At 53.3% G+C, this 26,492-nt stretch overlaps 1 protein-coding gene across 4 annotated transcripts in view; it reads right to left on the bottom strand.

The window, feature by feature from the left end:
• The window catches only part of Olfm1 (olfactomedin 1), a 36,282-nt gene extending 18,723 nt beyond the window's left edge, over window positions 1-17,559 (bottom strand). Inside the window, exons 1-2 of one of the 4 annotated variants that reach the window (XM_021638631.2) lie at window positions 17,067-17,559; window positions 2,699-2,848 (exon numbers count right to left, since the gene is read on the bottom strand). In XM_021638631.2, coding sequence (XP_021494306.1) covers window positions 2,699-2,848; window positions 17,067-17,132 — 216 coding nt within the window. In that variant the 5' untranslated portion in view covers window positions 17,133-17,559. Of the gene's footprint in view, window positions 1-2,698; window positions 2,849-4,839; window positions 5,291-17,066 lie in introns of those variants that run through there. The other 3 variants (XM_021638776.2, XM_021638551.2, XM_021638706.2) reach the window with 3 other exon arrangements.
• Between the last annotated feature and the right edge of the window lie 8,933 nt (window positions 17,560-26,492).

Raw genomic sequence — 26,492 nt, 5'->3', positions numbered from 1 at the left:
CAAAAGTCAGCTAGTCAAATAGTGGGCAGGATTTGGTGTGGGAAGGGCTCAGTCCAACACAAGACCACACAGTGTGAGTCAGAGACTTTTGTCCTTTCTACCAAGGGCCAATGGTTTTAATGAATTTTAAAATGTAAAGATCAGCCTTTACATTAAAACAAACAAACAAACAAACAGACAAACTTAAAGATGCCAAACAAGTTGGTTACTTTAAGATAAACCAAAGTCTGACCTCACTTTCTGGCTAACTACCCAGCTAAGTCTTCCATACAGAACATGGGTGACATCCATATTAACCCTCTGGCAATAACTGCTCCCACACACTCCTTCTACTTGCAGGAGAGTCCCCAGAAGCCAACCAGCATATTCAAGGTCATAAGGTCATGGGATACACTTAGCCACTGTAGCACTAGGTGCCATCAAGTGGGAAAGGGGACACGCACCCCAGCCACACACCTGTCCCCACCTGGGAATGACTAATTGTTAATGTTTACTGCCTGTGTAGGCACTGGCCTGAGCCAGCTAGAGTATTTATTCACTGATCTTCCTCAAACCCAGTGAGGGGTGAGGGGCAGGGGGCAGGAGGTTGAACGGTTCTGAGTTCTGCATGCCAACACAGAAATGCCAGCTCAGAAGTTAAGAAACTTGACCCCATCACACAGCCAGCTCAAGGTCTGGGACGACAAAGCCTCTGTTCTCAGACCTAGATCATGCATTCTTCAGAGGACAGTCCCCTCCTTCCTCTGCCACCAGCCCCTGGAGGAGCATGCTGATATCTAGACCTCAACAGGGACTCAAGCTGAACAAAACTGGAGCCTTTAGGGTGAGGTCCCACGACCTGATCTGCTGTGCAACCAAGTGGGTCCAACACAAAGCCAGACTGCAGCAGCAGCACAGAACCAGGCCCAGGGTGCAAGAGCCCCGAGGAATCAAGAAGCTCTTCTGCTGCTGCCCAAGATGGTAGGTGCTGTCTGGGCCAGTCCTGGCCCTGCCCCACAGCAGGGAAAAAGCAAAGTAGAGAAAGGAGGTGTGTTGACCAGGCCCAGCCCTAGAGCACAAAGGCGGAGCACGCTTGTCTCATCAATGCTGGCAGGCACAGTAAATGAAGGGCCTCTCTTCCAGCCAGTGCTCAGGCCCTCCCAAAATAGAGTCTGCGCGGCGTGAAATGGGGCTTTAAATTTTTAAGCAGCAAAACTGTGGCCTGCATAGGCAGAGAAGGAAGCTGCGCGGCCTCATTCTCAGGGGCCCCTAGAGCTTTCTGGAACCATTTCCCAGCTTTGTCCTTCTCCCAGAGCCCCTTGGCTTGGGCCTCAGGGCCCCCTAGCCCCACCCCTTTGCTACAGTTCTGAATAATTAAAGGCTCAATTAGGCTCCTGTCTAGTTTGGTGTAAATAAATGTCCATGGGGTCTGTTAAATATATTTTACTTGAACTCTTTTCAAATGATTTACTCTGGTGGCTAAAGGTAGCAAAACAGGCCAAGAAACCAATACCCACACTCTACCCCTTTAGGGTGAGCCAGCCCCACAGGCACCATGATGGAAACAAGGTCCCAGGTCCCTTCTAGAGAGGGACTGAGGGTAACTGGCGAGTCACCCCAGACCCCAGGCTGCTCCCTGCCTCAGCAGCTGAGTCCAGGAAAATGGACTGCTCTGCCCATGGCGGTGGAAGTCCTGCAATAGCCCAGCTCCAGCTGGAAGGCCAGGTCCTGGGCAGGGGTTAAGCTGGGCTCCAAAGCCATTCTGCAATTGCAAAGGTGATGTCTATACCCAGTGCCTGTCTTCAAGTTACAGAGGATGCCTTACCCCACAGAGCTCATATCGATGAGGATTCGGAAAGTCCAAGGCCAATCAGTAGGGAAAGTCCCAGCTTTCCGTGTGTGTGTGTGTGTGTGTGTGTGTGTGTGTGTGTACATGACATGTGACTCCAGGGTTTCTAGGTGGGAAGGGTTCATGTCCTAGAGGTATCTTTTCTTGGGGGAGGCAGAGTGGAAAAACTCCTTATTTTCCCTTCTCCCCACTATAGCACCCTCGGGACCCATAGCAGTGAGGTCGGCTGCAGAATCTAGGGTCCCTGGGGGCAGCCTTAGGCACTCTCAGTAAGAAACAGAAGCCAAACAGGAAGGTAGCTGGTCTGGTGACTTGGGCTAGCTTCCTTTCCAACCAGCTGTGTGGCCTGGGGACATTAATCTGAGGAGTGACCAGTGGCACCAGCTCTACTCTGGTCTTGTGACAATGAAAGGAAACAAGGCCAAAAATGTACACATGGACTACACACGGCTGCCGTCATGTCAGGGAATAACCACTGGAAGCATCCATGGTGGGAATGACTCGCCGGGTGCGACGGCTCACCAGCGGAATGGAGACATACCCATGCCAAGCCTGTGCGCCAGGCATCTGGAGTCCACTGCCTCCCTGGCAGCACTGCTGGGACCTAAACATCGCTCGGAGGAGAAACAGAATTTGCTGAAGGAGAGCCATGCTTCTGCTCTTACAGCAAGCTCCTCCATGGAGCCCCTGGAGCCCAGGAGCAGGTGTATTCATCTCCCCACCAGGGCCACCCTTGCTCTTTTCCATCCTGCTACCCATGCAGTCACCTGCCCACATCATTCATCCACAAATATTTACAGCAGGGCCATGGCAGCACAGGCCCAGGGCAGGCCCTGCATGTGTGCCTCGAACACACCCCTGCACACTCACCTTCTCTAGTAGCTGCCTCAGCTGTTTTGTGCGGGCGTCCCGTGAACACATGGTCTGCTGGGGTGCCACCACGGTGCAGATACACCTGCCCTCACTGTCCTGGGCAGAGCTGTACACCTGCCAGCTCTCCTCGGGGTTGGTGGGCAACACCTGGAGAGGGGCAGGTGGGAAGGGGGTGAGGAGAGAATGAGAGAACATGAAGATAAGGGCAAGAGAGACCTGTGCCTGGGTGCTGAGGTAGATTAGAGAGACACAATGCCTTAGAATGCAGGTTCAACTCTGGAGGCTCAGAGCTTTGATACCTAACCAAATTAATGCTTGGGGAGTGGGAGGGGCTGCAGATGCGCTAGGCTGGGTGAGGGGCCATATAAGGAAGCAGGTGGCTAACAGCTTAGGGAATCAGATACCCTCTTTTCCCATGAAGGTTCAGTCACACCTTGATCTGCTGTTCCCTAACACTTGGAGACAAGCAATGCTGTTAACAGCCCCCAGTCAGCACCTAAGAATTGAGAGCAGCGATGGTCTAGAGCTGTTCTGTCTCCCCAAAAGCTGCCGGCTAAGACGCTGACTTCCAACTCCATGCAGCTCCTGCCCAGGAGCCATTTGATGAATGTCAACAAACATGCTGTGTGGGGGTCACCCCTAACCTCAGTCTTGAGGGTTTGTCCAAAGACCACCAAAGAGCCAGAGCTGTGAACGGTCAGCTTCACCTTGCAGGCTCTCTATACCACCCATTACCCTGACCTTCAGATACACAGCAGGGGCAGCAGACAAAGGCGCCCGCACACTATCCCTCTGCCCTCCTGCCCTCCTGCCCCTGGAGTCTGCCGGGTCTCCAAACCCTTCCGCAAACCCTTCCCTGGCATCCTGCACTTCCCTGCTATTTTTAGATGGGGCTGGGGAGGAGGGAAGAGACGCTATGGTGCTGATCTACTTCATTTCATTCATCCACCCTCAGCAGCTCAGGACTCAGAAGCACGCAAAGTCCTTATCAAGGAAACTCATTGTGATTTTTTTTTTTGTTTGTTTGTTTTGAGACAGGGTCTCACTATGTAGCTCTGGTTGTCAGGGAACTAACTATGTAGACTAGGCTGGCCTCAAACCCAGAGATCCACCTGCCTCTGCCTCCTGAGTGCTAGGATTAAAGGCATGCGCCACCACTCCAGGCCCTGGGACACTAGGGAAACTCATTTTGAAACAACAGGAGAGGTAGAGGAGTCGGGGGAGGTCACACCACTGAGCCCTTGGAAGCAGAACAGAAGGAAAAAAAGAGACTCGCCCTTCACCTCTCCTTTTCATTTAGAAGGTTAGGCCCCTAGAAAGGGGCCCCTCATTAAAGGGTGGTCTCAGCTTAGCCTGCTCCAAGCACCATGGAAGTCAGCCCTACCCAGACCCTCCACCCCAACCCCCAGCCATCCCTCCGCCTCCCCAGGCTGCTGACGCCGGGAAAAGGGATTTTCATTTCAGAGGCCAGTAGAGAGGCGAGGCGAGGGGGAGTCCCCCGACTCAGGCATTGGGTCCCGCCCAGCTCCTCTCAATCTCCTCCGGAGTGGACCCTTAACTTAGATCTTTGAACGGGGATGGGTAGAGAAGGATCCCTTGGGATTTGGGGGACTCAGGTGAGACTACTACGAGCTCTGATCTTCTGCCTCGGACCCCACTAAGGGCCGGTCCATTCCGCCCTTTACAAAGTAGGGCGAGCTGAGTCCTGGCTGGACCTAGCCCACAAAGACGCGTTAGCGGCATCTTCACCCCTTACTTGCTGAGTGACCTTGGCTAAGTCCCCAAGTCCCTAGCTTCAGTTTTCTAAGCGTTGCAAAGAAAGACTTCATAATATTAAGTGAACGGGGACTCTGGACTTTTGAACCCCTCCTACCACCACCGGAGCAGGTGTCCTTAAGCCCCTCCGGGGGACCAGGCGCAGGAAGCATCGCCCAAGACGCCGGAGTGCGGGTGGCGGCAGCAACTGGAGGCGCTGCTGGGCTGCAGGGCGGGGGGTGGGCTCGCGACCCCGGCCCCTACATCCCTCCCTCCCCGGGTGACCCCATCCAGTGCCGCACTGGCGGTCCAGCCCGGGGCTCCGACCCAAGAAGCAGCAGGAAGGAGGAGGGGCCGCGAGGACTCAAGGCGGGCGCACTTACGCCGGTGCTGCGGTCCAGAGTCCCGCCGCTGGCGGCCGAGAGCCGGGTGGTGTTGAGGCCCACCAGCGAGGGCAGCGTCTGGGACATCCAGTTGGTGATCATGGCCATAGTGCTTAGCACGACCCCGATCTTCAGCAGCGGCACCGACATCGCGCCTCGAGTAGCCTCCTGCGCCCGCGCCGCGCCGGCGCCGGCTCCCGCGCCCCGAGCAGCCTCAGGCGGCGGGCACCACGGCGGGCAGGGGCGCCCGGCCGCGTCCCCGTGCCCCCTCCGCCCGCCGCCGCCCGCCCGTCTCCGCCACCCTGTGCGCCCTGGCCATCGCCGCGCCGCCCCGGCGCCGGGAGGTGACCAGGCGGCCCTGCCCGGCGCGCGCTGCCTGCCCGCGCTGCCCGCCGCTGCAGCGTCCCTGCACGCTCCGCTGCCGAGAAGGGCCACCGGGTTCTGAGCGCGGCTCGGGCTGTGCGCGGGGGCCGCGGCCGGGGGGCGGGGACAAGGCCGGGCGGCAGCCGACGCAATCTGCCCAGGAAATGGGTGGATTTTTCCTCCGAGCTCTGGCTCCGCGCCGCCCCCTGGCTGCAGGCAGCGAGGTTTGCAAACCCGTCGGCCCAAGAGTTAGGGTCACGCGGGAGGACGGAGAAAACGCCGCCACAAACCATTAAGAATAAAACCTCAGAAATCTCGCATGGCACCTATCACTGCAGCTTTCTCGGTCACCCTCATGGCCCAGTCTCGCCGAGGCCCCAGCCTGCTTTCGGTCAAGGGTCTCCTCTGCTGCTGTGGCTCAGTCTTCCCAGGTGGATTGGGTCCTAGTTAGTTTGGGGTGTCTTCTGAGCCCCAGCGGGGAAGAGTGGCACGGGTGGAGTCTCCGGTGCCACGCAGGAGTAAAGAGGTGGCTACAAAGTGAAAGACACTCTCGGGAGCCTTGGGCAACTACCTCAGAAGGCAGGGACAGTTGGAATTCGCGGGGTGGGGGCGCTTTGAGGAGCAGGTTTGAGCAGAGAGGGGGCTGGTGTGCCGGTTCTGCACAGCAGGGGGTGCAGGAGAGTGCGCCCACCTACCATCAGGCGCTGCTGGAAGCTTAGGGCTCAGGAGGAGCTAGAGACCACACCCGTGATTGTGGTCTGTGGTGTGTGCATAGGGGTAGGGCGTCTGGTGTCTATGCTGTGGGCTTATATAGACAGGGACATGGCAGGCTTCAGCGGTGTCTGTGCCAAGACCTGTGAGTCTCAGCACAACAGCGCAGCCGGCAAAACACCTTCGTAGTGCTTTTGACTTTGCAGCAGCCCTCTGAGCTGAGGAGAGCCGGGTCCTGTAGGCATTCCTCCAAGTTGTCGGAGCCCTGGGCAAGGAGACATCCTACCCCCATGCCCTGCTGCACTCTTTCCCACCCGCTCAATTATACTCTCTGGAAGGGGAGGGCGGTGGTGGAAGAGATGTCAGGACAAAGAGAGACTTCCTGGTATCTGCCAAGAGGGATATGACACCTGCCTGGGGCTTGTCTGTGTGTTCAGTCCCATTTACAGAGAAAACTTCAACGACAGCCAAGATGATGCTGGCCTGAGCACTGGGTGTGAGGCCTGCTGGCTCAAAAAGTCAATTGGAGTTGTTTCTCTGGTTAATGCATGGCGGTCATTGGTGCCTCCGGTTTGGATCGGATGCCAGCAAATTACAACTCTTGGAGAAGGGCACCATCTCTCAGTGAAAGCTGGTACTGCATGCCAGTCACACCCAGTGGTCCTGCCGGATTCAGCAGGATTCAGCATCCACAGACACCTGCCCCACCTGCATATTTCACACAGATTCAGGAACATGGCTATGTCTGCAGAAGCCACACAGGCTTGCTTCCCACTACACAAAGGCAAGGAACACTTAACGTTTACCAACAATTTCAAACCCAGCCCAGCCCAGGCCACAAAACTCTCAGGCCTACTCAGGAGTCTCGACTGCTATTGAACACCTACTTAATGCAAGATACAAGGTGCAGCACGCCCAAAGCTCTGTGTCAGATGCAACATGGAGATCATAACTGTCTTTGTTAGGCACACTCTATGGCCAGGAACTGCTAAACCTTTCCTGCTCTCTAACAGGCAGATGTCGCTGCAGGAGGGAGGCCTCAAGTGACCCGTCTACATACAGACCTTGGGGGTAAAGCTGATTTCTGCCATGAACTTCCAAAAGATTGTGACCCAGCTAATAACTTAACTCTTATTGTGACTCAGCTCTCCCACCTGCAAAATGGGCTTAACAGCAGTAGCTTCCCTCTGTGAGGTGTTACTAGGATAAAGGATTGGTGCAGGAACAAAGCAGTCATCGTCACTTTTCAAACGACAAGCTGGGCTCAGCCAGCAGCCTACACTGGGGCAGGCTGTGGAGCTGGGCTTTGATGCAAGGTGTGAGGCCCCTCTGACCTCTGACATCTTTCTGGAGTTGCTGTCAGTCAAATACCAGGAAGAAGTGGAAGTAGCTCCCCATAGGTGTGATCCCTTCTGGGTGGGGGATATATGGTAGACATATGACCACAATTGTTCTGAGGAGCTCCTGACTCTGCCCTAGGTGAGTAATGTTCCACAGGATTCACAATTGGTGTCCCGATTTAGAGGAGCTTAACTTAGCCGGGCTTTTGAAAGGAAATGGAATTCAGGGCGTTTGCAACAACGAAGCCTGGGTCTTTTCAAATAGTCCCAGGGAGAAGTAGGAAGCCTTCAGTACCACTGGCCAGGGACTGTCTCCTACCCTCACCAGGACAGGCCACTGTGGCATGACTTGGGCTCATAAGCCCATGTGAGGAGCCAGAGGTATGGGGCTTCCCTAAGACTTGGCCGAGGAGCACTATGTAGTTGATGCAACTCACACAGAATGCACCAAGGGGAGCTGGATATTCACTTCTCAAGATCCCTGGGAACCAAGCTGACATCAAAGGGCAATCATTCAGCCAGGTAGAAGGAAATCCTAACCCTACTCACACTGATGCTTGTCAAAACCACATGATCCCAGAATGTGTCTAAAGTGACAGAGAGCTGATGAAATACACATCTGATGACCTCATAGTGTGATCGGAACAGATATGTACATTGAATACAGAACCACTCTTCCGGCTCCAACCCGCATCTGACCCTCTTTCACCAGCATGCAAGCTCTCCACCTGCACATGAGCCTTTCCACCAGCAGCCACACCTGAGCCTCTCCACCTGCACATGAGTATACCAGTACTTGAGCCTCTCCCCCTCCACCTGAGCCTCTCCACCAGCAGCCACACCTGAGCCTCTCCACCAGCAGCCACACCTGAGCCTCTCCACCTCCACCTGAGCCTCTCCACCTGCACCTGAGCCTCTCCATCTGCACCTGAGCCTTTCCTCCAGCAGCCACACCTGGGCCTCTCTCACCTGTACCTGAGCCTTTCTACCTGTACATGAGTATACCAGTACCTGAGCCTCTCTACATGCACCTGAGTATTTCCACCTCCACCTGAGCCTCTCTGCCTGCACCTGAGTCTCTTCACCCAAACCTGAGTCTCTCCACCTGTACCTGAACCTCTTTCACCTGTACCTGAGTCTCTCTCACCTGCACCAAGTTGCCGTACCTTCACCTGAGCTGATCTGAAGAGCCAAGAAGTTCAAGTTTCTTGACTTGAACTTCCAACTCTTCCAGATCCGGAGCAAAGTCCTGCTTATGGTCTTTCCCAGGCTTGACAGGAAGGTTCTGCACCTTTGGCGTTTGTGAAGGACACCAGAAAGCACTGGAGTGTCATTTGACTTCATGTGCTACACAGCACTTCAGAAGTGATTCTTGGATTGTGGAAGAATGCAGGCCTTTACATTAAAGTGTGGTACCAGACAACTCGGTGTTCCTAAGGAGGAATTCAAGCCCCAATTTCTACATGATTTCCCTTGAAGCAGGGGCTAGCCCACATTTGCCACTGAATGATCACCATACTGATGCAACAGTGTTGTTCTCATACAGTCCTGTGGATTTGCCATACAGGGTGCTTCTTCGTTCTCACAGAAGCCCACAGAGGGGAGTCTACCCCCAGCTCTGCTTGGCTTTGGAAGATGGCCAGATTTTGCCCAGGCAGTGTGGAGTGACAGCCCATTCCCAGGGCAGAGCCAGTAAGCATGGTAGTGCCCTTGCCCTTTGGATGTCTCAGCACCAGTCTGCTGAGTGCCAGGAGTGTGTAACCTATGCAATCTCAATCCTGCTGACCCAGAGAATCAGTTGGAGCCCTCTGTAGCACTTGCTCTAGAAGCTGGTGAGGTCTCAGAAGGCCCATGGTTCTGCTACCTGTGGTGTTACCTGTCAGCTTCCTATTCTCATTCCCTGCCCTCACCAGTCTTGGCCTAGAATCTGCACAGTTGTATCAACAGCTATGAAACAAGAATACTGACCTCCCTCCATAGGCCAGATTCCCTAGCTCTGAAAGTGAGGGCTGAGTCTACAAGCTGAGGCAGGACACTTGCCCAGACACATTCCTCCTGCCAGGGCTAGCACATGGTAGGCAGAGTGTGAGGGGTGCCATGACAGGACCATGAGGGGTGGGGATGCACAGTACACCAGCACCACATCACCACCCGATGTGGTGAACTGAGGCCACAGGACAGGAACTTGCTAAGGCGTCAAGGCCAGCAGTGACCACTTGGAGAGAAGCCGGCCTCAGGTTCACTTCTTGGTGCTTCCTAGCAAAGGATAGTTCCATAAGATAAACTCTGGATGACACATGGAAGTATAAAAATGACTCTGTGGCCTATTTTTAAATAGTTTAAGAAGAATAGGAGAGGGGCAAGAGAAGAGAAGAAGAAAAAACTAGAAATGAAGGAGAAAGAGGAAAGAGAGGTAGGAGAGAGGGAGGAAAGATACAAAAGACCAACAGAGACCAGGAGAAACTGGAGTAAAAGGACTGAGATAAAGACAGAGAAATACAGATAGACAGACAGGGATAGAGAGAGACATTGAGACACAGAAAAAGAATGAAGACAAAGGCATTTAGAGAGGGATAGAGACAGAGGAATGGAAACACAAAGAGAGGAGCAGAGAGATGAAGATTCCCACATAGAGCTACTTCTTTCCCCCTTACCTACCCTTTTCATCTTTCTCAGAGGCAGACAGAACATTCTGAGAATAGGAAAATGATTGCTCTTAGCCCAGGACATTCTTCCTGCAGCCACAAAAGAGCCCACAGGCAGCCGAGCCATTCATTCCCCCACATTAAGCTTATATGTGTCCTCCAGAAGCACAGGCCTCTGGGAGTATAGATGGGTGATGTGCTCGCCACCCTGCCCTCCCCCATCAGCCTGGATCCTTGCACTTTAGACTACCACCCACAGGCCAAGGGTGTGTGACCTGCCATTTTTGGCATATTTGGCATTTTTAGCAGCTTTGGGGGCTACACATGTCTTGGTGCCCTTGCTCTCTGCCTGTTCCGTGGAAAGTGCTGGAGAGAGGAGCTGTCCTTCCCTGTGGCCCAGAGCTGCCAGGGCCAGCCAAGCCATGAGCAGGAATCACACTATAGCCACCAAGAGCCACTGAATTTGGGGTTTAGGTCAGAAGAGCTAGCAAGAGAACTAATTCAGGGACTTGAGGTCCTCTGATATTTTGTCCCCCTTTTTTTTTAATCTGCTCTGGTTTCAACTATTCAAGTCTCCCAGTGACCAAGTGCCACACCCTCCTAGCAGAAGACTCCATGACTCTCAGCTGTTCCTAAGACAGTGTCCCACACTGAGGCCTGGCATTCTGTGTTTCTGGCTCATAAGGTCTCTGGATGCACTCTGTTCATCCAGAGAGCTGACTGCCATGCGGCTTCCCTGGGCCTTAGCAGCGCCTCTGCCCCTCTCTAGCTTCTTTCATTAATGTCTGTGGGAAGCCTCAGCCAAAGTACCTTCAGCTGTCCAGTAGAATTGGAGCCAATCCTGGCACCTCCCAAGTGGACACATTTCCCTAGGCGCTAACCTGCAGTTTCTGGGAGCTACACAGACTCCATTTCCTCCTTCCCAGGAGAAGGAGTCTCCGTAGCTGAGGACCGGCTGACTTCCCTGGCAGCAGCACCTGACCTAGATGTGAATTACGCTATGCACGATTAGAGAAATAACGTTGACTGTGGGTGTCCAGCAGGGAGTAGAGGAACATGGAGGATGTCATATCTGCTCAGCTGGGGACCCTGATGCTGTCAAACTCTGTAGATAGCCTCTTGCTCTCTGAGCTTCCTGCTTTCCCTGAATCCTGTCCCCCCTGCTGCAGAGGCCTTCTGCTGCAGAGCCAAGGCTGAACTGTGAAGATTCTCTGCTGTCTCTAACAAAGACTTTGCTATCCTGAAGAAAACTCCTGCCTGCAAGTCACTAGTGACACTGATAGGCACAGCACAGTAGGCAAGCCCTCTGCCTGAGAAATGCACCTGTGTTCTCTCTTTGACCCCCAGACACGGGGCATCACCTGCAGCCAGTGGGAATTTCCTTCCTCAGAGCCTGCAGGACAGCCATTCTGTATACTGGGGTGGCTCTGAGCAGCAGAACAAATCCTCAGGGGTGAGATATGAGCCCACTGGTTTGGACAGAATGCCTTCAGGTAAGTAAGATCACTACTGGGTGACTAATCAGAGATGCTGGGGAGCCAGTGTCCTCCCATCTCTCTCTCTCTCTCTTTCCCCTCCTTCTCACTCTCTCTCCTCCCTCTTTCTTTCTCTCTCTCCCTCTGTGATCTCTTTGTTATCAAGCTGTTATCATTTTTGTTGTTGTTGTTGTTTGGTTGGTTAGAGAAAGAGCCTTTGTAGCTAGCCCAGGCTGGCCTCAAACTCAAGACAATCCTGCTTTGGCCTCTTAAATGCTGGGATTATAAGCATGAGCTACACCTAGCTTCAGGTTTTATTTTGAGATGGGGTTTTGGGTATCCCAGACTAATCTCAAACTCACCGTATAGCTGAAACTGAGCATTTGATCCTCCAGCCTCTACTCCTGAAGGCTGGGATGACAGGTGTTCTCCACCAAGCTCAGATTCACGTGGCACTGAGGACAGAACTCAGAAGGGCCTGTGTGCGTGCTTGGCAAGCACTCCACCAACTGAGCTATATTTTGGGGTGCCAGCCCTGTGGAGCAAAGAGATAGCTCCACATGTTCATATCTGTAAAGAAGCTACTCTTACCAGCTGGCTCCTAAGCACTGTTCATGAGCTTTAACCCAGGTGCAGAGAGTAGCAGATGGTCCAGGCAGAAAACCTATTGCTGAGAATCCTCGAGAAAGGGTGGAGCACAGATAGACGGTGCTGGTCCCTTTGAGGAGGCCCAGATCTTCCCTGCACTGTGCAAACTGCACAGATCTTTCAAGGGATGTGGCCACACTCACAGAGATTGGGTGATTTAGAGATATGTAAATAGGTGACATCTGTTCCACATGGCTACGTTCTACTTGTGACTTCTGGAATCTCAAGTCACGGAGCAAATGCTGAGGAGGCACTGGACTCCCATGCATTCCCTGCGAAGACTGAGCCAAGGAACCCCAGCATGCATTGTCAGATCTCCCTGGGCCTCTGCAGGTGAAGGGATCCACCTGAGGCCTGAGCCTTAGTGGGAGGACAGAAACCCCAACCATGGCCTCAGACCTTATGTTTGCTCCTTTCCCTGCTTCCTCTTGAATGTTAAATGTCCAGGTCAGCATCTTCTCCCATAGCTAGACAGCTACCCACAGCTCTGTACTACAGAGGCTGGTGTGACCTGAGCACACAGCAGACACCTCCTCTTTCAGGTGCTTCATCCACAGAGCTGTTTATTTTTCTCTGTTTTAGCAGGCACCCACATTTCAGGTGTCAGACAGCTAGGCTGCACCTGGGGCCCTCACAAAGGTTTTTCTTCCTCCTTCCTGGGCCTCAGAGTCCTCATTTTAAGAACGAGAGTGAGCCCAGGTCATAGGGACGTTATGGTATGAAAACCTCAGTCCCCCTACTTATGCCTGATGGGAGGAGGACACAGACAGTGCCAGCCCTCAGCAGCGGCTGACCTCTCAGCACCCAGAGCCCCTGGGAGCTTCCATATGAATAACAATCTGAAAAAGAGTTAAGAGGTGGGGGGTGAGGCTTTCCTTTTCACCTCCCACCCTCTATTGGACTGCAGTGGGACAAGCCAACAGGTGCTGGTCTCTGCCAGGCCGCAGAGAAACAGCATCTCTCAAAGCTGCAAGCAGCCTCTTCCCATCAGGCCAGTTCCTCGTGCATCTAATTCAATGTAGCTGGCAATTAGTTCTGTATCACCTTATGCAGTGATGTTAATACTGATTACAGGGCCTGATAACTTTAACAATAAATACCACCCAAGGCGGACAACCACTAGCTCTTGATTGCAGGAGGCGAATGAGGGAGCGGAAAGCAACTTGCTATGCGTGTGAGGGATTTAAGGTACTGTGCTCCTCGACTCTGTGTTCTCCAGCCTCCCTGTCAGCAAGGTAGGCCCCAGGTATTAGAGTCTGTGTCTCAGAAGCCGGGCACTTGTTCCTAGGTATCACCAGCCCCTGAACAGTGCCCAGCTCTAGCACAGAGTTCTGAAATAACAGCTGCAGGAAATGAGCCCAGTCCAGCCTGGCTCCCTGTATCCTGCTCATCATATGTGCTGCGTGACCAAAGCAGATGAAGGGTTGGGCAGATGAGGAAGGTGTCCATGGGACCCCTTACTGGGATTCTGAGAGATGAGGTTAATGTCACCTGCTCTGTCTCTACCTGTCCTATCCACAAAGCTAGCCGGGTGTGGCCAGGTGCCTGTGGGCCAACTGTGCAGACACCAGCAGTGACAAACAGTCTACCAGACTAAAGGACCAAGTGTGCAGTGGTCACTCAACAAAAACAGAAATGGAGCAACAACCCTGACAGCGTTAGCTGGCACGAGGGGAAAGTCTATAAGCATTTACAGTGTTGGCCTCACTGGAGTGTCTGGGTCGCTGTATTGTTAGGGAAAACCATGCTGGGCTGGATGTGATGGCTAATGAGGAGCTGGCCCCCAGCAGCCATCAGAGCACAGGGTAAAGGAGAGAAGGTTTCTGGGCTCTTCGTCAACAGCAGTCTCTGCAGCCCCCTTTCCTTCCTGTGTCCTCCTCCCTATCTTCCTGCTTGGGGTCACCCAGAAACAGCTCTAGCACTCAGCTGAGACACCACCCTTCTCCCCCGCTTCTTCCATTCACAGCTAGAGGACTTGGTGCAGACAACAGAGCCTTACATCTTCCCACAAAGTGTACTGCCCCAGATGATGATGACAAGGATTTGGATTTGTGTGTCATCATATGCCCAGGCCTGAAGAGGTCAAATACAACCAGCTGGTGGCCAAGAAAGGCTTGTTACAGAAAAGGGCTGCTGAGTGGAGCAGATCCAAGAGTGGGATAGGAGGTGTGTTGGACAGAGAAGTCCATGAAATCACCCCATTTAATCTTCCTTGTTCTAAAAACATGACTCAGGGAGGTTAAGACCTGGCTCAAGGTCACCTGGTCAGTGCTGAGTGTGACTAGTAAGAACAACCCCCCCTGATTCAAGTTCATTGCTGGAGATCTTCCAAGCCCTTATCCCATACCCACAGACCACACTTTTATCTAAGCTGAGGCTTGGAGTGGGCTATGCATGGGCCTGTGGACCAAGGAGCCCCTGTCATGCCCCTGACCTAGCACTAAAGTAAACAACCAGTGCCCCACTGGGAGACTCCTGATGATGCCACTGATAGCCCTCAAAGAGTAAAAAGGCCAGCCTTTTATTGAAAACCACAGAACAAAGCCACACCAAGTGGCTTTCTGTCTGAGGACAAAGGTCATGAGGGCCACAGCTTTGCATGGAGCAAGCTGTCAATCAGCACTTGGCATTTGATTGAGTGGATCATGAGCCAGCTGCTGAGAGAACAGATGGCCCAGCACATTCTCCATGGCTAGGATGGCCCATCCATCTCTGACTGGTTCGAATGCCCACCAGTACCAGTACCACCCTGGGATCTTGGGTTCCCACTTTTTGGAAGAGCTGAAAGCAAATGTGGCTGTGGGGAGTACTTTCCCTGCCATGGGAGTGGAAGAAGGATGCTTTCGGAGCCCCAAAGGTATTCTAGTGGTGTCTCTTGTCACAGTAGGATTGAAGAAGCAGATTTCCAGGCATGGATATCCTAAGGGACCAACTGACTCAGTGCAGCTCAAGCTGTCACCATTGACTGTGAGAACCACCTGTCCCCATCCCATTGGGGCCCCTGACTGCAGAACCCAGACAGAGAGCTCTGAGCCTTCCTAGACTAAACACATTTGGGTGGTTTGAGAGGTCTTGGTGGTTTGAGAGACTTGGTGCTGAAATCCCGTCGCTGTCAGGGATAGCAGATTTCCGAGGCGAGATTCTACAAAGGAGACTTAAGGGGCTGGCCCAAGGAAGGCAGGTCTCTCAGTAGAGGTGAAGAGGGAGAGCCTATGGCTTTCTTCGGAGGAACCCCAGGCTCAGCTTCTAAGAGAGAACCTTCCAGGCAAGCAAGCAACAACTTCTTTGTCTTTTAAGCACCAGGCGCCGGGCTGGGGCTTGGGAGCTGACCAGGGTCCTGAAGGCATCCCTACGGGAGGGCGTCCCTTCTGGAGACCACAGATGCGGGCACTGAGTGCACAGGGATCTGCCCACGGCCCCTGGCTCTTGCTAGGATTTCAGCTCTGTTAGCACAGACGGGCAAACACCACCATAGAGACAAAGGGTCCAAATGAAACTGAACTAAAAGTTTTCTCCACATTACAGCAGATCTTTGGAAAAACAAAAACAAAAAAGAAAACAAAGCAAAACCAACCAACCAACCAAAACAGATAGAGGATTTAGGGAGGAAAAGCTTCTTGAGTCTTCAGATGCCAGAAAGAAAGGAAGGAAAAAGAAAGAAAGAAAGAAAGAAAGAAAGAAAGAAAGAAAGAAAGAAAGAAAGAAAAACATTATGTGGGGACAGTCACTTCCAAGACCCACCCAGGACCCACTATCTCTGTGCCAAGATTTGTCAAAAAGGCACTGCCCTTTGTAAGGCTAGGCCACTGCTAAGCAAGATCTGCATGGCTCTTTTTGGCACGTGTGTGTGTGTGTGTGTGTGTGTGTGCGTGCATTCATTCATCCATCCATGCACCATGCCCAGCCAACATCCTCCTCCAGGCTTTCCCCAGAGGGACTATGGAAACTCCTTTGCCAGAGTTCCACAAAGCTCTTCTCTAGGAGAAACTGGCTGTCTGTCCAGGAAGCTCCAGGCAGAAGACATAGAGGGCAAGTGGAACAACAGATCCCACTGGCAGGTCGAGTCTAAACTGTGTCTCGGACGGAGGCAGCCAGGCAGCTTCCAGGTGAACAAGGGAAGTGTGTTCCGGAGTCTGCTCTCTGCTCTTCCCTGTCTCCTTTGTTTCCTCTTTTATTCTGAGGGAGGGGCAGAGAGAGGTAGGGAGGGTCCAGGCACATGGGGTTGGGATCAAAAGGTGGGCTGCCCACTCACCTTCTGGACTTTTGACTGCCAAGAGTGGAGGTCCTAACTCAGATCAAGGCACAGTGGCACCGGACAAAGGGCATTTTAATGTCACTCCCGAGCAGCCCCAAAGCTGGCAGGCTCTTCCCTGCTAGCACGCACGAGCACCCTAGCAGTAGAGAGCCTCCCAGCCGGGAGCTCCGGCTTCCCGAGCTGTGATTTTAAAATGGAGAACACCCTCCCAGACACACACTCCGGTCGCTACATTGTTCTGGACAGATGAGCGCTAGGCATCTCCAACCCGCACACGGAGAATCACTCATGCCTCTAGCCGCGTGCGGTCACAGCCCCCAAATCCTCCACGGCCAGCCAACAATGCACCCCAGCGCCTTGCAGCTGTCCTTCCAGGGCTTGGTGGCACCATGCCCACCGCGCAGAGGGTAGAGCTGTTCCCAAAGGGACAGACGGGCCACGGAGGGGGGTGTGTTGGGAGGCAGGAGTTAGGTATCTTCACTGGCAAGATGCCTAGGGGCTCGGTTGTGGCCTCTGTCTTCCCTACCAGATGACAAACCCAGAAAACGAAGCCCCCCGTTTACCCTCTGAACTTCTCAGGAGTGGGGAGGTGGTCTTGGGAGAGGGGCTGCCGTGCCCCTCTGACCCAGGGCCGCGGAAACCCAGTCTAAATCAGCCTGCACCCGTCCCTCAAGCTCGGGGCCGCTCGGCATCCCGGTCTCCTCCTCAGCCCCAGCCCGGGGGACAGCTCCCCGACTTTGCCCGGCTCTCGGTGGCCCTGGCAGAGGAAAATGGCGTTGGTCACACGTACTTGGGTGAGTTCGGTGCCCATCACCAGGAGGACCAGGAGGCTGAGGAGCTTCCGGGCCGGTTGCATGTCTCGCGGCCGCTCCGACGTCCTGGCGTGCGGGGCCTGGGTACTGGCGGCCGGCGGCTGCGGGGACGAGGACGCGCTCCTGGCTGAGGCTGGGGCTCCGGCCGCGGCTCGGGCTCCAGCGGCGCCTGCTCAGCAGCCGGGGCGGGCGGCGCGCGGGCTGTGCTGCGCCGAACCTCCGCTCTGCATATTTATGGTCCCGGTTCCGGCGCGACTGCCTCTCGGGCAGGGCTGGGCTGGCGGGGCGGGGGCTGCGCCTGCTTTCCCTGCGCGCCAGGCGGGTCCCCGCGCGCCCGGGCTCGGCGGAGAGGCGCGCCCTGCGGAGCTCGGCGGCGCGCCCGGGCTGCAGCGATGCCAAAAGTTTGCTCCGTGAGGGGCGCGGGCGGGGGCGGCGCCGAGGGACCCACGCGCCTTGCTCGCGCGGGGAAGGGAGGAGGGAGGGCGGCGGCCGGCGGGTAGGCAGGCTGGGACAGGATGTGACATCAAAAAGGCGGGGGAAATTAAACTGGGCCAGACAACTCTATTTCGACCGGCCTTTGACCAAGGGGAGCCCAGGGACCCGCTGTGGAGACTCCGCCAGGGACAGAGTGGTGACAGGAAGGCCCCGAGGGAAGGTGTTGAGGATGGGTGGAGTGACATCCCCAGAGGCCTGGTCCTTATGCTGCACAGGACATTCCTAAGTGACCCTTAAGGGACAGGGATGGCAAGGATGTTTCCAGAGGCGGTAGGGAGGGGGAAGCTGAAGTTAGGCCACCTGAGACTGGGAGAGGCCTTTTCCTGTCTCTGTAGGGTGGTCGGCTAGGGGCTGAAGTGTGAGTAGAGAGGTGATGGGTCCCCTACCCAGGTAGGGGTTGGAGTGGGCGTCTGATCCTGTGTTGGTGTGCGTGGCACGCCACATAGGTTTGTTATACACATGCTGTGGGGTCTGTCTTTGTGTTGTCGCTCTCTTTACCACACATACCGATGCTCAGGAGAGACAGACCCAAGGTCCAGAAGAGAGTTCCCCACCGGGGCTGGGGCCTCTAAACCCCTCTGGGCCCAGCCTGTCCTCATCCCTTCTCCTGGCCCTGGAGTGCCCCAGCTAGGATGGAGATGCCCTTTTCTCATTTTCTTGCACCCAAAGCCTACGAGTGTAGTGAGTTTGTCCAGGGGCTAGGCTTGTCTTTCATTTAAATTGTACCCTTTGGGGGAGGAGTCCCCAAGGTATTTGCCAAGAAGCTTAGCGGCTGAAGGCTTTGGAAGCAGCTCAGCTGATCTGTTTCCATTGTTTTGTTTTCAGTCTTTAGAAAATGAACGCTGTAAAAAAAATCCTCAATAGCAAATAGCAGAGCCGTGAGGGGATATGGCTCTATGCTTTTACGTCACAGGCAAGGATGGGGGACGGGGTGGGGTAGGGAAGGGTGGGCCGGAGGGGTTGGGGTGGTTCTGGTGTGGGACTTACCCAGGGAGTTCCAAGGAAGGTGGGGTGTGAGATCCTGGCTGGGGTTCAGGAAGGCCTTTGCAAGGGTCACCCCAAGCCTCTGGGTGCTAACTCTAGGGAAGCGGGCCTGGTCTGTGCTTTGGATCACGAGGTAGGCCAGGAGGTGGCTGGCCCCTTTTCAGATTCAGTGGCACCCATCCTTCTGTGGTGAGGTTCATCCCCATGGTAGCATCTGTCAAATGCCCTTCCTTTTCACTGTTGATCAGCGTTTGGTGGGCGTAGCTATGAGGGTGGACCTTGTTTCTCTATCTGTCCACTTGTTCAGGGATTAGTCAGTCAGTGTTGGGTGTTTCCCTTCTTAGCTATTGCAGAAAGCTGCTGCGGCACTGAGCATAAACACCTATCTCGGTGCTGCTTTCAGTTCCTGGAAATGAAGCGACTTGGGCCAGACGGTTGTATAATTTGAAAAGTAAGAGTGAGCTGAGGAGATGGTAATTCCGAGCTGGGAGGTGGAGGTAGTGGGGTGGTCAGTCAGGGAGAGCTCCAGCTTTGGGGAGAGGAGTAAGGAATGGTTACTGAGAGCAAAGTCGTGTTTGGGGTTGTGAGAGAGGTTTTGAAGATAGAAGGAATGGCTGGAGAGAGTGCTCATTCATGCTGCTAAACTGCACTTCAAATGTTTTTTATTGGATATATTCTTACCCCAACATACATATAATAAGGTAATAGATCCTGAACCTTTGACTTGCACACTTCAGATTTATTTTTATTTGTGTGTGTGTATTAGTGTACCTGCAGAAGCCAGAAAAGGACACTGGTTCCCTCAGAGCTGGAGTTACCTGTTGTGATCCTGTTGATGTGGGCACTGAGAACTGAACTCGGGTCTTCTGGAAGAACAGCAAATGTGAGAATTTTGTGGAATTGTTATTAGTGTTGAATAAAACTTTTTAAAATAAATTATACAGTCTACAGATGTATGTCAATGATAGAGCATGCACGGCCCTGGGTTCCGTCCTCAGCACCACATGCATGTGCACGCGTACACACACACACACACACACACACACACACACACAAACTTACACATATTGCATACCTTAAAAAAAACACAAGACCACGAAGATAATGTCAAGGAAGCCCACTCCCAGAACCATTGAGGTACCACTTGGACCTGGCATGTCCATTCTTTCGTGAGTCTGAACAGGAGATAAACAGATGATTGTGAGTTTGTGCCTTTACAGCCACGTGGCCTAACAGGTCCAGCCCTGCTTCTCAGCAGCTGCTATGATCCTGGCTGCTCATCCCCGGGTGCCCCTCCCATTCCCGCCATCAGAGTGATGATCAGCAAGGACAGTCGTGAGAGTCAAACACCTAGCCCTGCTTGTACACAGGGACGGCTGGGGAAAGGGAAGAGAGTGGGCTTGTCACTTGCGTGTTCAACTTGAAACTCGACACACCTCCTCACAGTGGTGTGGTGTTTGCCGATAGCTTGTGCACACTTTCCTGCATGTCCTACTTCCTTGCTTATTTTAGTCAATGTTTTCAGTTTTATTTATTTTTATTTTTAAAATTTATTTGTATTATTTTTAATCCCGTGTCTGTGCAGGCGAACTCAGGCATCCCCTGGGGGCTTGAAGAGGGTGTCGGATCTCCTTGGAGTTACAGGTGGTTGTGAGCCACCTGAAATGGTTGCAGGAAACCTAACTCCAGGCCTCTGAAAGAGTAGCAACTGCTCTTAACAGCTGAGTGTCTCCAGTTCCCTGTTTCAGTTTTTGAAATTTCTAAATTTTTAATTGATGCATAACACTTGTATTTCCTCCCACACACTTCCAGTCAATCACCTCTAGATTGTTGCTAATACTCAGTGCGATGTAAAACTATATAAACAGTTATTATAATGTACCGTTTAGCCCGCTTCTGCAGCCTTCCATTCCTGTGAGCTATTTTTGATCTGTGCATTTGGGGACCTGCAGACATAGGCCAATAGCATCACACTGTAGCCAAATATAAAGCAAGGAGAGAGTAAAGCAGAGCTGAAGCCACTGGCTTCCCTCGATTTCATCATCACGGAGAAAAGACATTCTCACTTGGACTCTGTCATTCCAGTGTTGAAGGCTAGAGCTGGTGTGCTCAGTTTCTCCTGCCTATGGTCCTCAGTGCTCTGTTCTCGCCTCTTCCCTGACCTTGTACTGCCAAGGCTGAAGCCTATGCTGCTTGGCCCTACTTCAGTGCTGGGATAGGTGCAGTGGTCACTCTTCCTGTCCCACTGCCCACTGTCTTCTTTTGGACCCACCCTGTCTCAGAGTGGCCCAGTCCTCCAGGCCGCCAGGCCTCGTGCAGCTCTCCAGACTCAAGGTTTTCCTGTCTGGGAAGGCCTAGATTCAAGGTCTCCCACCTAGGGTAGCCCCAGCCTCTCGGTGCCAGCCTTGAAACTCAGCTGTCTCAGACACTCAGTAGGTGCCCAGCCACCAGGGCTACCGAGTGCGGCACTTGCTTGGTCTGCCCCACCTCCTAGCTCCCTAAGTACCTCGCCCGCTGTCTTCCTGATGGACCAGCCAGCTTTCCTGGTGTGCCTCCTCAGGACACTGGTGAATCGATATGCTTTGTACTCCTTTAAGCCAGGCTTCCTGCTACCACTGAGCCTCGTTATAATGTGACAGAGTGTTGCCAAGGCAACGGCACTAACTCCCTGTCCTCTCTTCGAATTTCCTAGCAAATGGGGCCTGAAACCTTCCCAGCTGTCCAGCTTCAATGGGCCCTGCCACCAGAGTCAAGGCCAGAGCCTTCAGATGGCCAGCTTCCCTCTGACATGATGCAATTGAGCTGGTTACCCCACAGTCTGCTATCTCCAGGTCCCTGCTCTGCCTCCTCTCACCCAGCTTGTTGAGTGGGGTCTCATGAAAAACATTTGTTTAATTGGGAGTGTATTAGTTGATAGGTACTGTGCCTAGAGCAGTCTGGAGATAGGGTCAATGGCAGATGGACTCACACCAAGGACAACAGACCTGGACATTATGACCAGCTTTTTCTATCTGGGGAATGGTGGGGTGCCTGCTTACCCTTCTGTGTGCCCTGTGCTATTTCTGCAACATTCACAGTTACAGCCATGAAGATTCAACCCATCACCCCAATTATTTGCAATCCTTAGCCTTTCCTTTTGGGCTGGGCAATAACCCATGTGCTCTTATTAATTCCTTGGCCTGAGGAAGACCTGGGATGCTCGCATCCTTTGGGAGCCTCTGCACTCTTCCTTTCCTACGCAGCACTATGGTACAGCATCTCCTGGCTAATCCTTTCCTTGCTTGTCCTCCTGGCCACACCAGCTGTGTTAAAGCCTGCCTCATCTCTTTTAGACAGCAGAGCAGGAATCCCACTTTGATGACCTGGCCTTCCAGCTCAAGTTGCCCAGGTGCTCCTAGAAATTGTTTGACTCTCCTTATCACTCAGGCTCAGCCCCTGCAACCCCTAACTCTGTGTTCTTGCTCCTGTGGGGGAAACTAACTAGGAGCCCTCTGGGGAGCCTCGTGCACTACCCCATCTCCAGTCTGTGACCACAGGCCAGGTCTTCCCCCACTTCATCTGTAGATTGGTTAGCTCTGGCCCAGAGGACCAGCCTCTTGTCCCTGCTCTCTTGCCCTCTCGTCCCCACTTGTTCATTCCCATCAGTACCAACACATGGCCGTTTTCTCAGAGCCCCTCTTTCCTGCCAGCCCCAGTCATGTTCACCTCTTAGTGCCCTGTGCAGAGCTGCGGCTCATCACGGACTGAGTCTTTGTGTGTCTCTCATTCTCCTTGGTGGCCTCTCATTCTCCAGGGTGGCACTGGACAAGGGCAACAGCAATGCCCACAGTCTAGCAATGTCTCCATCATCAACAGTGCCTCCACAGTGGCCGCCCCCCCCAACCCCCCATACCATGGAGTCATGACCGCTTCTGGGCTGGGTACAGATTTCCTTCCTACACCCTCAGGCTCTCTTAGCTTTCCTTAGCCCTTTGTGGTCTCACCAACCTGCCATCTTTAAAGGTGTCTCTGAGTTCAGGCCTCAGTGCTCCCTGCTGGGAACTCCTCCCTCCCCTCAGTACTCACATCCTTCCATGCCTGCAAAGTCTCTCTCTGGCCTGCAACTGGTAGCTCTCTGGGACTGAATAACTCCCATGTCTGCAGGCCCACTCCAACCTAGTTAGCTCTGCCCAGCCCTTTGTCATTCCCACCAACAGTTTTCTCTTCCTGTTGCTGGAGCTGAGCTTACAGGGCTCACCCTGGCTCCCAGAGTCCTCCCAACCAGCCTGGCAGCAGATCATGTGGCTCGACTTCCCAACTCCCCAGGGTTCACGACTGTGGCCACCCACTTTCTGGTCTTTGGAGTTCTCTCTCTCTCTCTCTCTCTCTTTAATAATTTTTGTTTGTCTTGTTGGTTTTGTTTGTTTGTCTTCTTGTTGTTATTAGTGGTTTGGCTTTTGTTGTTGTTGTTTTCTGAAATAGGGTTTCTCTGTGTAGACCTGGCTGTTCTGGAATTCACTTTGAAGACCAGACTGGCCTTGAACTCAGAGGTCCACCTGCCTCTGCTTCCTGAGTGCAGGGATTAAAGGTATGTACCTTTAAGCAAGGAAAAGGAAAAAACAAAAAACCTTGGGTCATTGAGAAGGGGGAACTTCAACTGAGAAATGCCTCAGCATGTAGGCAAATCTGGGGGACAATTTTCTTGATTGATGATTAATGTGGCAGGCCCAGCCCTCTGTGTATCCTGGTTTGTATAAGAAACAAAAGACAACAAAATACTGATCAAATCAGTAAATAGTGTCCCTTCATGGCCTCTGCTTCAGTTCCTGCCTCCAGGTTCCTGTCCTGGCTTCCCTTAACGGTGGACTGTGGTCAGGATATGTAAATCACCCATTTCCTCTCTAAGTTTCTTTTGGTCATGGTGTTTATTGCAGCAATAGAAATAAAACTAGGATACTCACCCTGACCCTCAACGCAAGAACATCATGGCTGCCCTGGGCCTGCTTCATTTTCTGTGTAGCTCTCCTTACTGCCTGATGTGAGGCATATGAGTTCTTCTTCACTCAGCTGCCTGAAGGCCGAGTGGCCACGCCTGCAAACTAGAGGATGCTTGGTGTTCTGCAGCTGCCAGGGCTGGAGGACACAAACAGGGGACTTGGCCCAATAGACATTCATTCCTTCCCAAGTCTGGGACCAGAGTCCAAGACCAGGGCTGTGCTCCATCCTGCCTCTTCACTGCCTGGTGCCCCATGCTGTGGCCACATCACTCCAGACTTCAAGGTCAGCTAACTCCCTCAGCCCCTCCTTCTGCCAGGCCACCTAGGTAGACCTCTGCATGTCAAATAGCCTCTGCCTTCCTGTCTCAAGAATGTTTGCATTTTCATTTAGTTCACATTTCCCACACAGAAATCTGGCTGGCATGGCTGTGAGGCTTGGTGGCTTTGTGGAGGAAAGGCAGGAAGGAATAGCAGACACAGACACACACACACAGAGACAGACAGACAAGACATAGAGGCAGACAGATTTAGAGGGGGATAGACAGAGGCACAAAGGCACACAGAAAGACATAAACAGATTTAGAGAGGGATAGACACAAATGGAGAGACACACAGACCCTGACAGTGGAGAAACAGAGACAAAACCACAGACAGAGATAGATAGAGACAGCAAGACAGAGAGTGCACAATGGGGGCAGGAAGAGGGTGTGAGGTGAAGATGAGTGGATACAGGGCCAGAGTGCATGACCTGTGAATTCTGTTCTTGTGAAAGCGTAGTCTTTCGGAGTCAAGTAGGGAAGAAAAGGGTGTGGCTTTCATTTTGGGAATCTGCCTCTCAGTAGCACTGGGGTTGAGGGGAGCTTCGGGAAGAAAGGGAAACCAGCTAGGTTAGATGCATTGGTGTAGACTCTGCTTGGTTAATGGGAAAAGGCAGCAAGAGGAACAGGGCAGGGAAGTCAAGTCAGTTCCACTTGCCAAGGCTCTGGGGTCAGTAAGGAGGCTCTGAGCAGGCTTGCCTGTGGGGTGTTGCACAGGGTAGCTGTAGCCCAGAGGTTCAGTGTAGGCTGGAGGGCTGTTCAGCCTTCAGGGAATCCAACAAGCCCCCTTCGTGAGGGCGTCCACTTAGGCCAGGAGGCATCATAGGACAGACAGCATAGACCAGATGTGAAAAGGGACAGGATGGGCAACTCAGACAGAGGGACCTTCATGGATCCCACCACCAGGGCCATGGTGAAGCCCAGACCACAAGTGGCTCGGGACACACCTGTCACTGGACACACTCAATAGGCTCATTCAGCTTGCTCCATGCCCAATACTCCAGGCAAAATGGCTCAAGATCCCCAGGAGTGGCCCAGAACCCCATTAATCGGTAAAAGGCCTCTACCTCTCCACACCAAATCAGAACCTGATACGCCAATGCCATCTTTGGAGTAGGTTCTCATTCGGTGGCCCTGGTTCCTGCCTGGGAGCACAGTCTCTCAGCAGGAGGCAGGCAGGTTCTGGGTGGTTCCTACAGTGGATCTGTTGGGTGCAGGTTCTTCTGTGTGAGGGGAGCAGGAAGGAGATGAGGTTGTGCTGATCCAGTCGTGGCTCACAGCCTCAGGACTATGTGTGCATTTGGCACGTTTGCAGGACACACATCCTCACTTCTATATCTGAGCATCCCTACCTCCACCTTCGTAAGCTGAGGAAGCAGGAGCTCAGGGTGTGAAGTCTCTGCCTCAGGTTGTGGCAGTGGATCTGCAGGCTTCCAGAGCTCGCATTCTTTCCAGCACCACGCTGCTGCTTCACTTTGATTGGCCATTTCCCTACCAGGGCTGGATCTCACTCACAGCTGTGAGGTATCAGGGTACAGGAAGAGTTGGGAGAGAGGTGTGCCACTGAACATCAGCTTGTGCCAGGCTCTGAGTTAAGCTCTGTGCTTCATCTGAGGCAGACATGAGGGGATGTGGTGGCTCAATGTTACAGGGCTGGGAAGGAGCAGAGGCTGTGCTAACTCCAGGACCCACAGAATCCACAGGCAAGGCTCTCTCACCCATGGCTCCTTAGCTTCCATGGGGTTCTTACCTCCAAAGTACAAAAGTATATCTGCAGATAGGGTGCCATAATGAGCCTGGGACCTCATCTGCTGTCTTCCTAGGGGTTCAAGTTAAGAACAGTGACCTAAATATACCCATGGGTTATTAAATCATCATTTGGTGTGGAAAAAGGTAAGAGGAGGTAAGATCCAGCTTTCCTATGCTTTTGTTTCATGTTCCATCAGAATTAGTCATGGGGGAGTGGGCAGAGAAAGGAGGAGAGGCAGGGAGAGGGGAGAGTCAGACACATGGAACAGAGAGAGTGGAGGGACAGAGTGGGGGGAGGAGGGAGAAGGAGAGAAAGAAGAAACAGGAAAGGGATGAAAGAGAGAGTGGAAAGAGAGAATTGAGGAAAGAAAAGAATGAGGAAAAGAGGAGAGGGGGAGGAGAGGGCATAGGGAAGAGGGGGAAAGGGAGAGGTGAAACAGAAGAAAGGGATGAAAGAGAGAGGAGAAGGGAGAGAGATCAAGAAAGGAGACAGAAATAGAGGAGAGAGGAAAGGGGAGAAAGACAGGAAAGATAAACAGGGGGAAGAGAAGAGAAAAAAGGAGCATGGAGAAAGAAGGAGGGAGGAAGAAGGAGAAAGGAAGAGAGGAGAGGAGAGGACAGGAGAGGACAGGAGGAGAAGAGAAGAAAGGAGAGAAGGAGAAAGGAGGGGAGGGGAGGTGGAGGGAGGGGAGGGGAGGAGAGGAGAGGACAGGAGAGGAGAAGAGAGGAGAGAAGGAGAAAGGAGGGGAGGGGAGGGGGAGGGAGGGAAGGACGGGAGGGGAGGAGAGGAGAGGAGAGGAGAGGACAGGAGAGGAGGAGAGGAGAAGAGAGGAGAGAAGGAGAAAGGAGGGGAGGGGAGGAGAGGAGAGGAGAGGACAGGAGA

This window comes from Meriones unguiculatus, chromosome 8 (genome assembly GCF_030254825.1).
Source record: "Meriones unguiculatus strain TT.TT164.6M chromosome 8, Bangor_MerUng_6.1, whole genome shotgun sequence".
Lineage (NCBI taxonomy): Eukaryota > Metazoa > Chordata > Mammalia > Rodentia > Muridae > Meriones > Meriones unguiculatus.
This window is presented reverse-complemented; position numbering and strand designations above follow the sequence as displayed.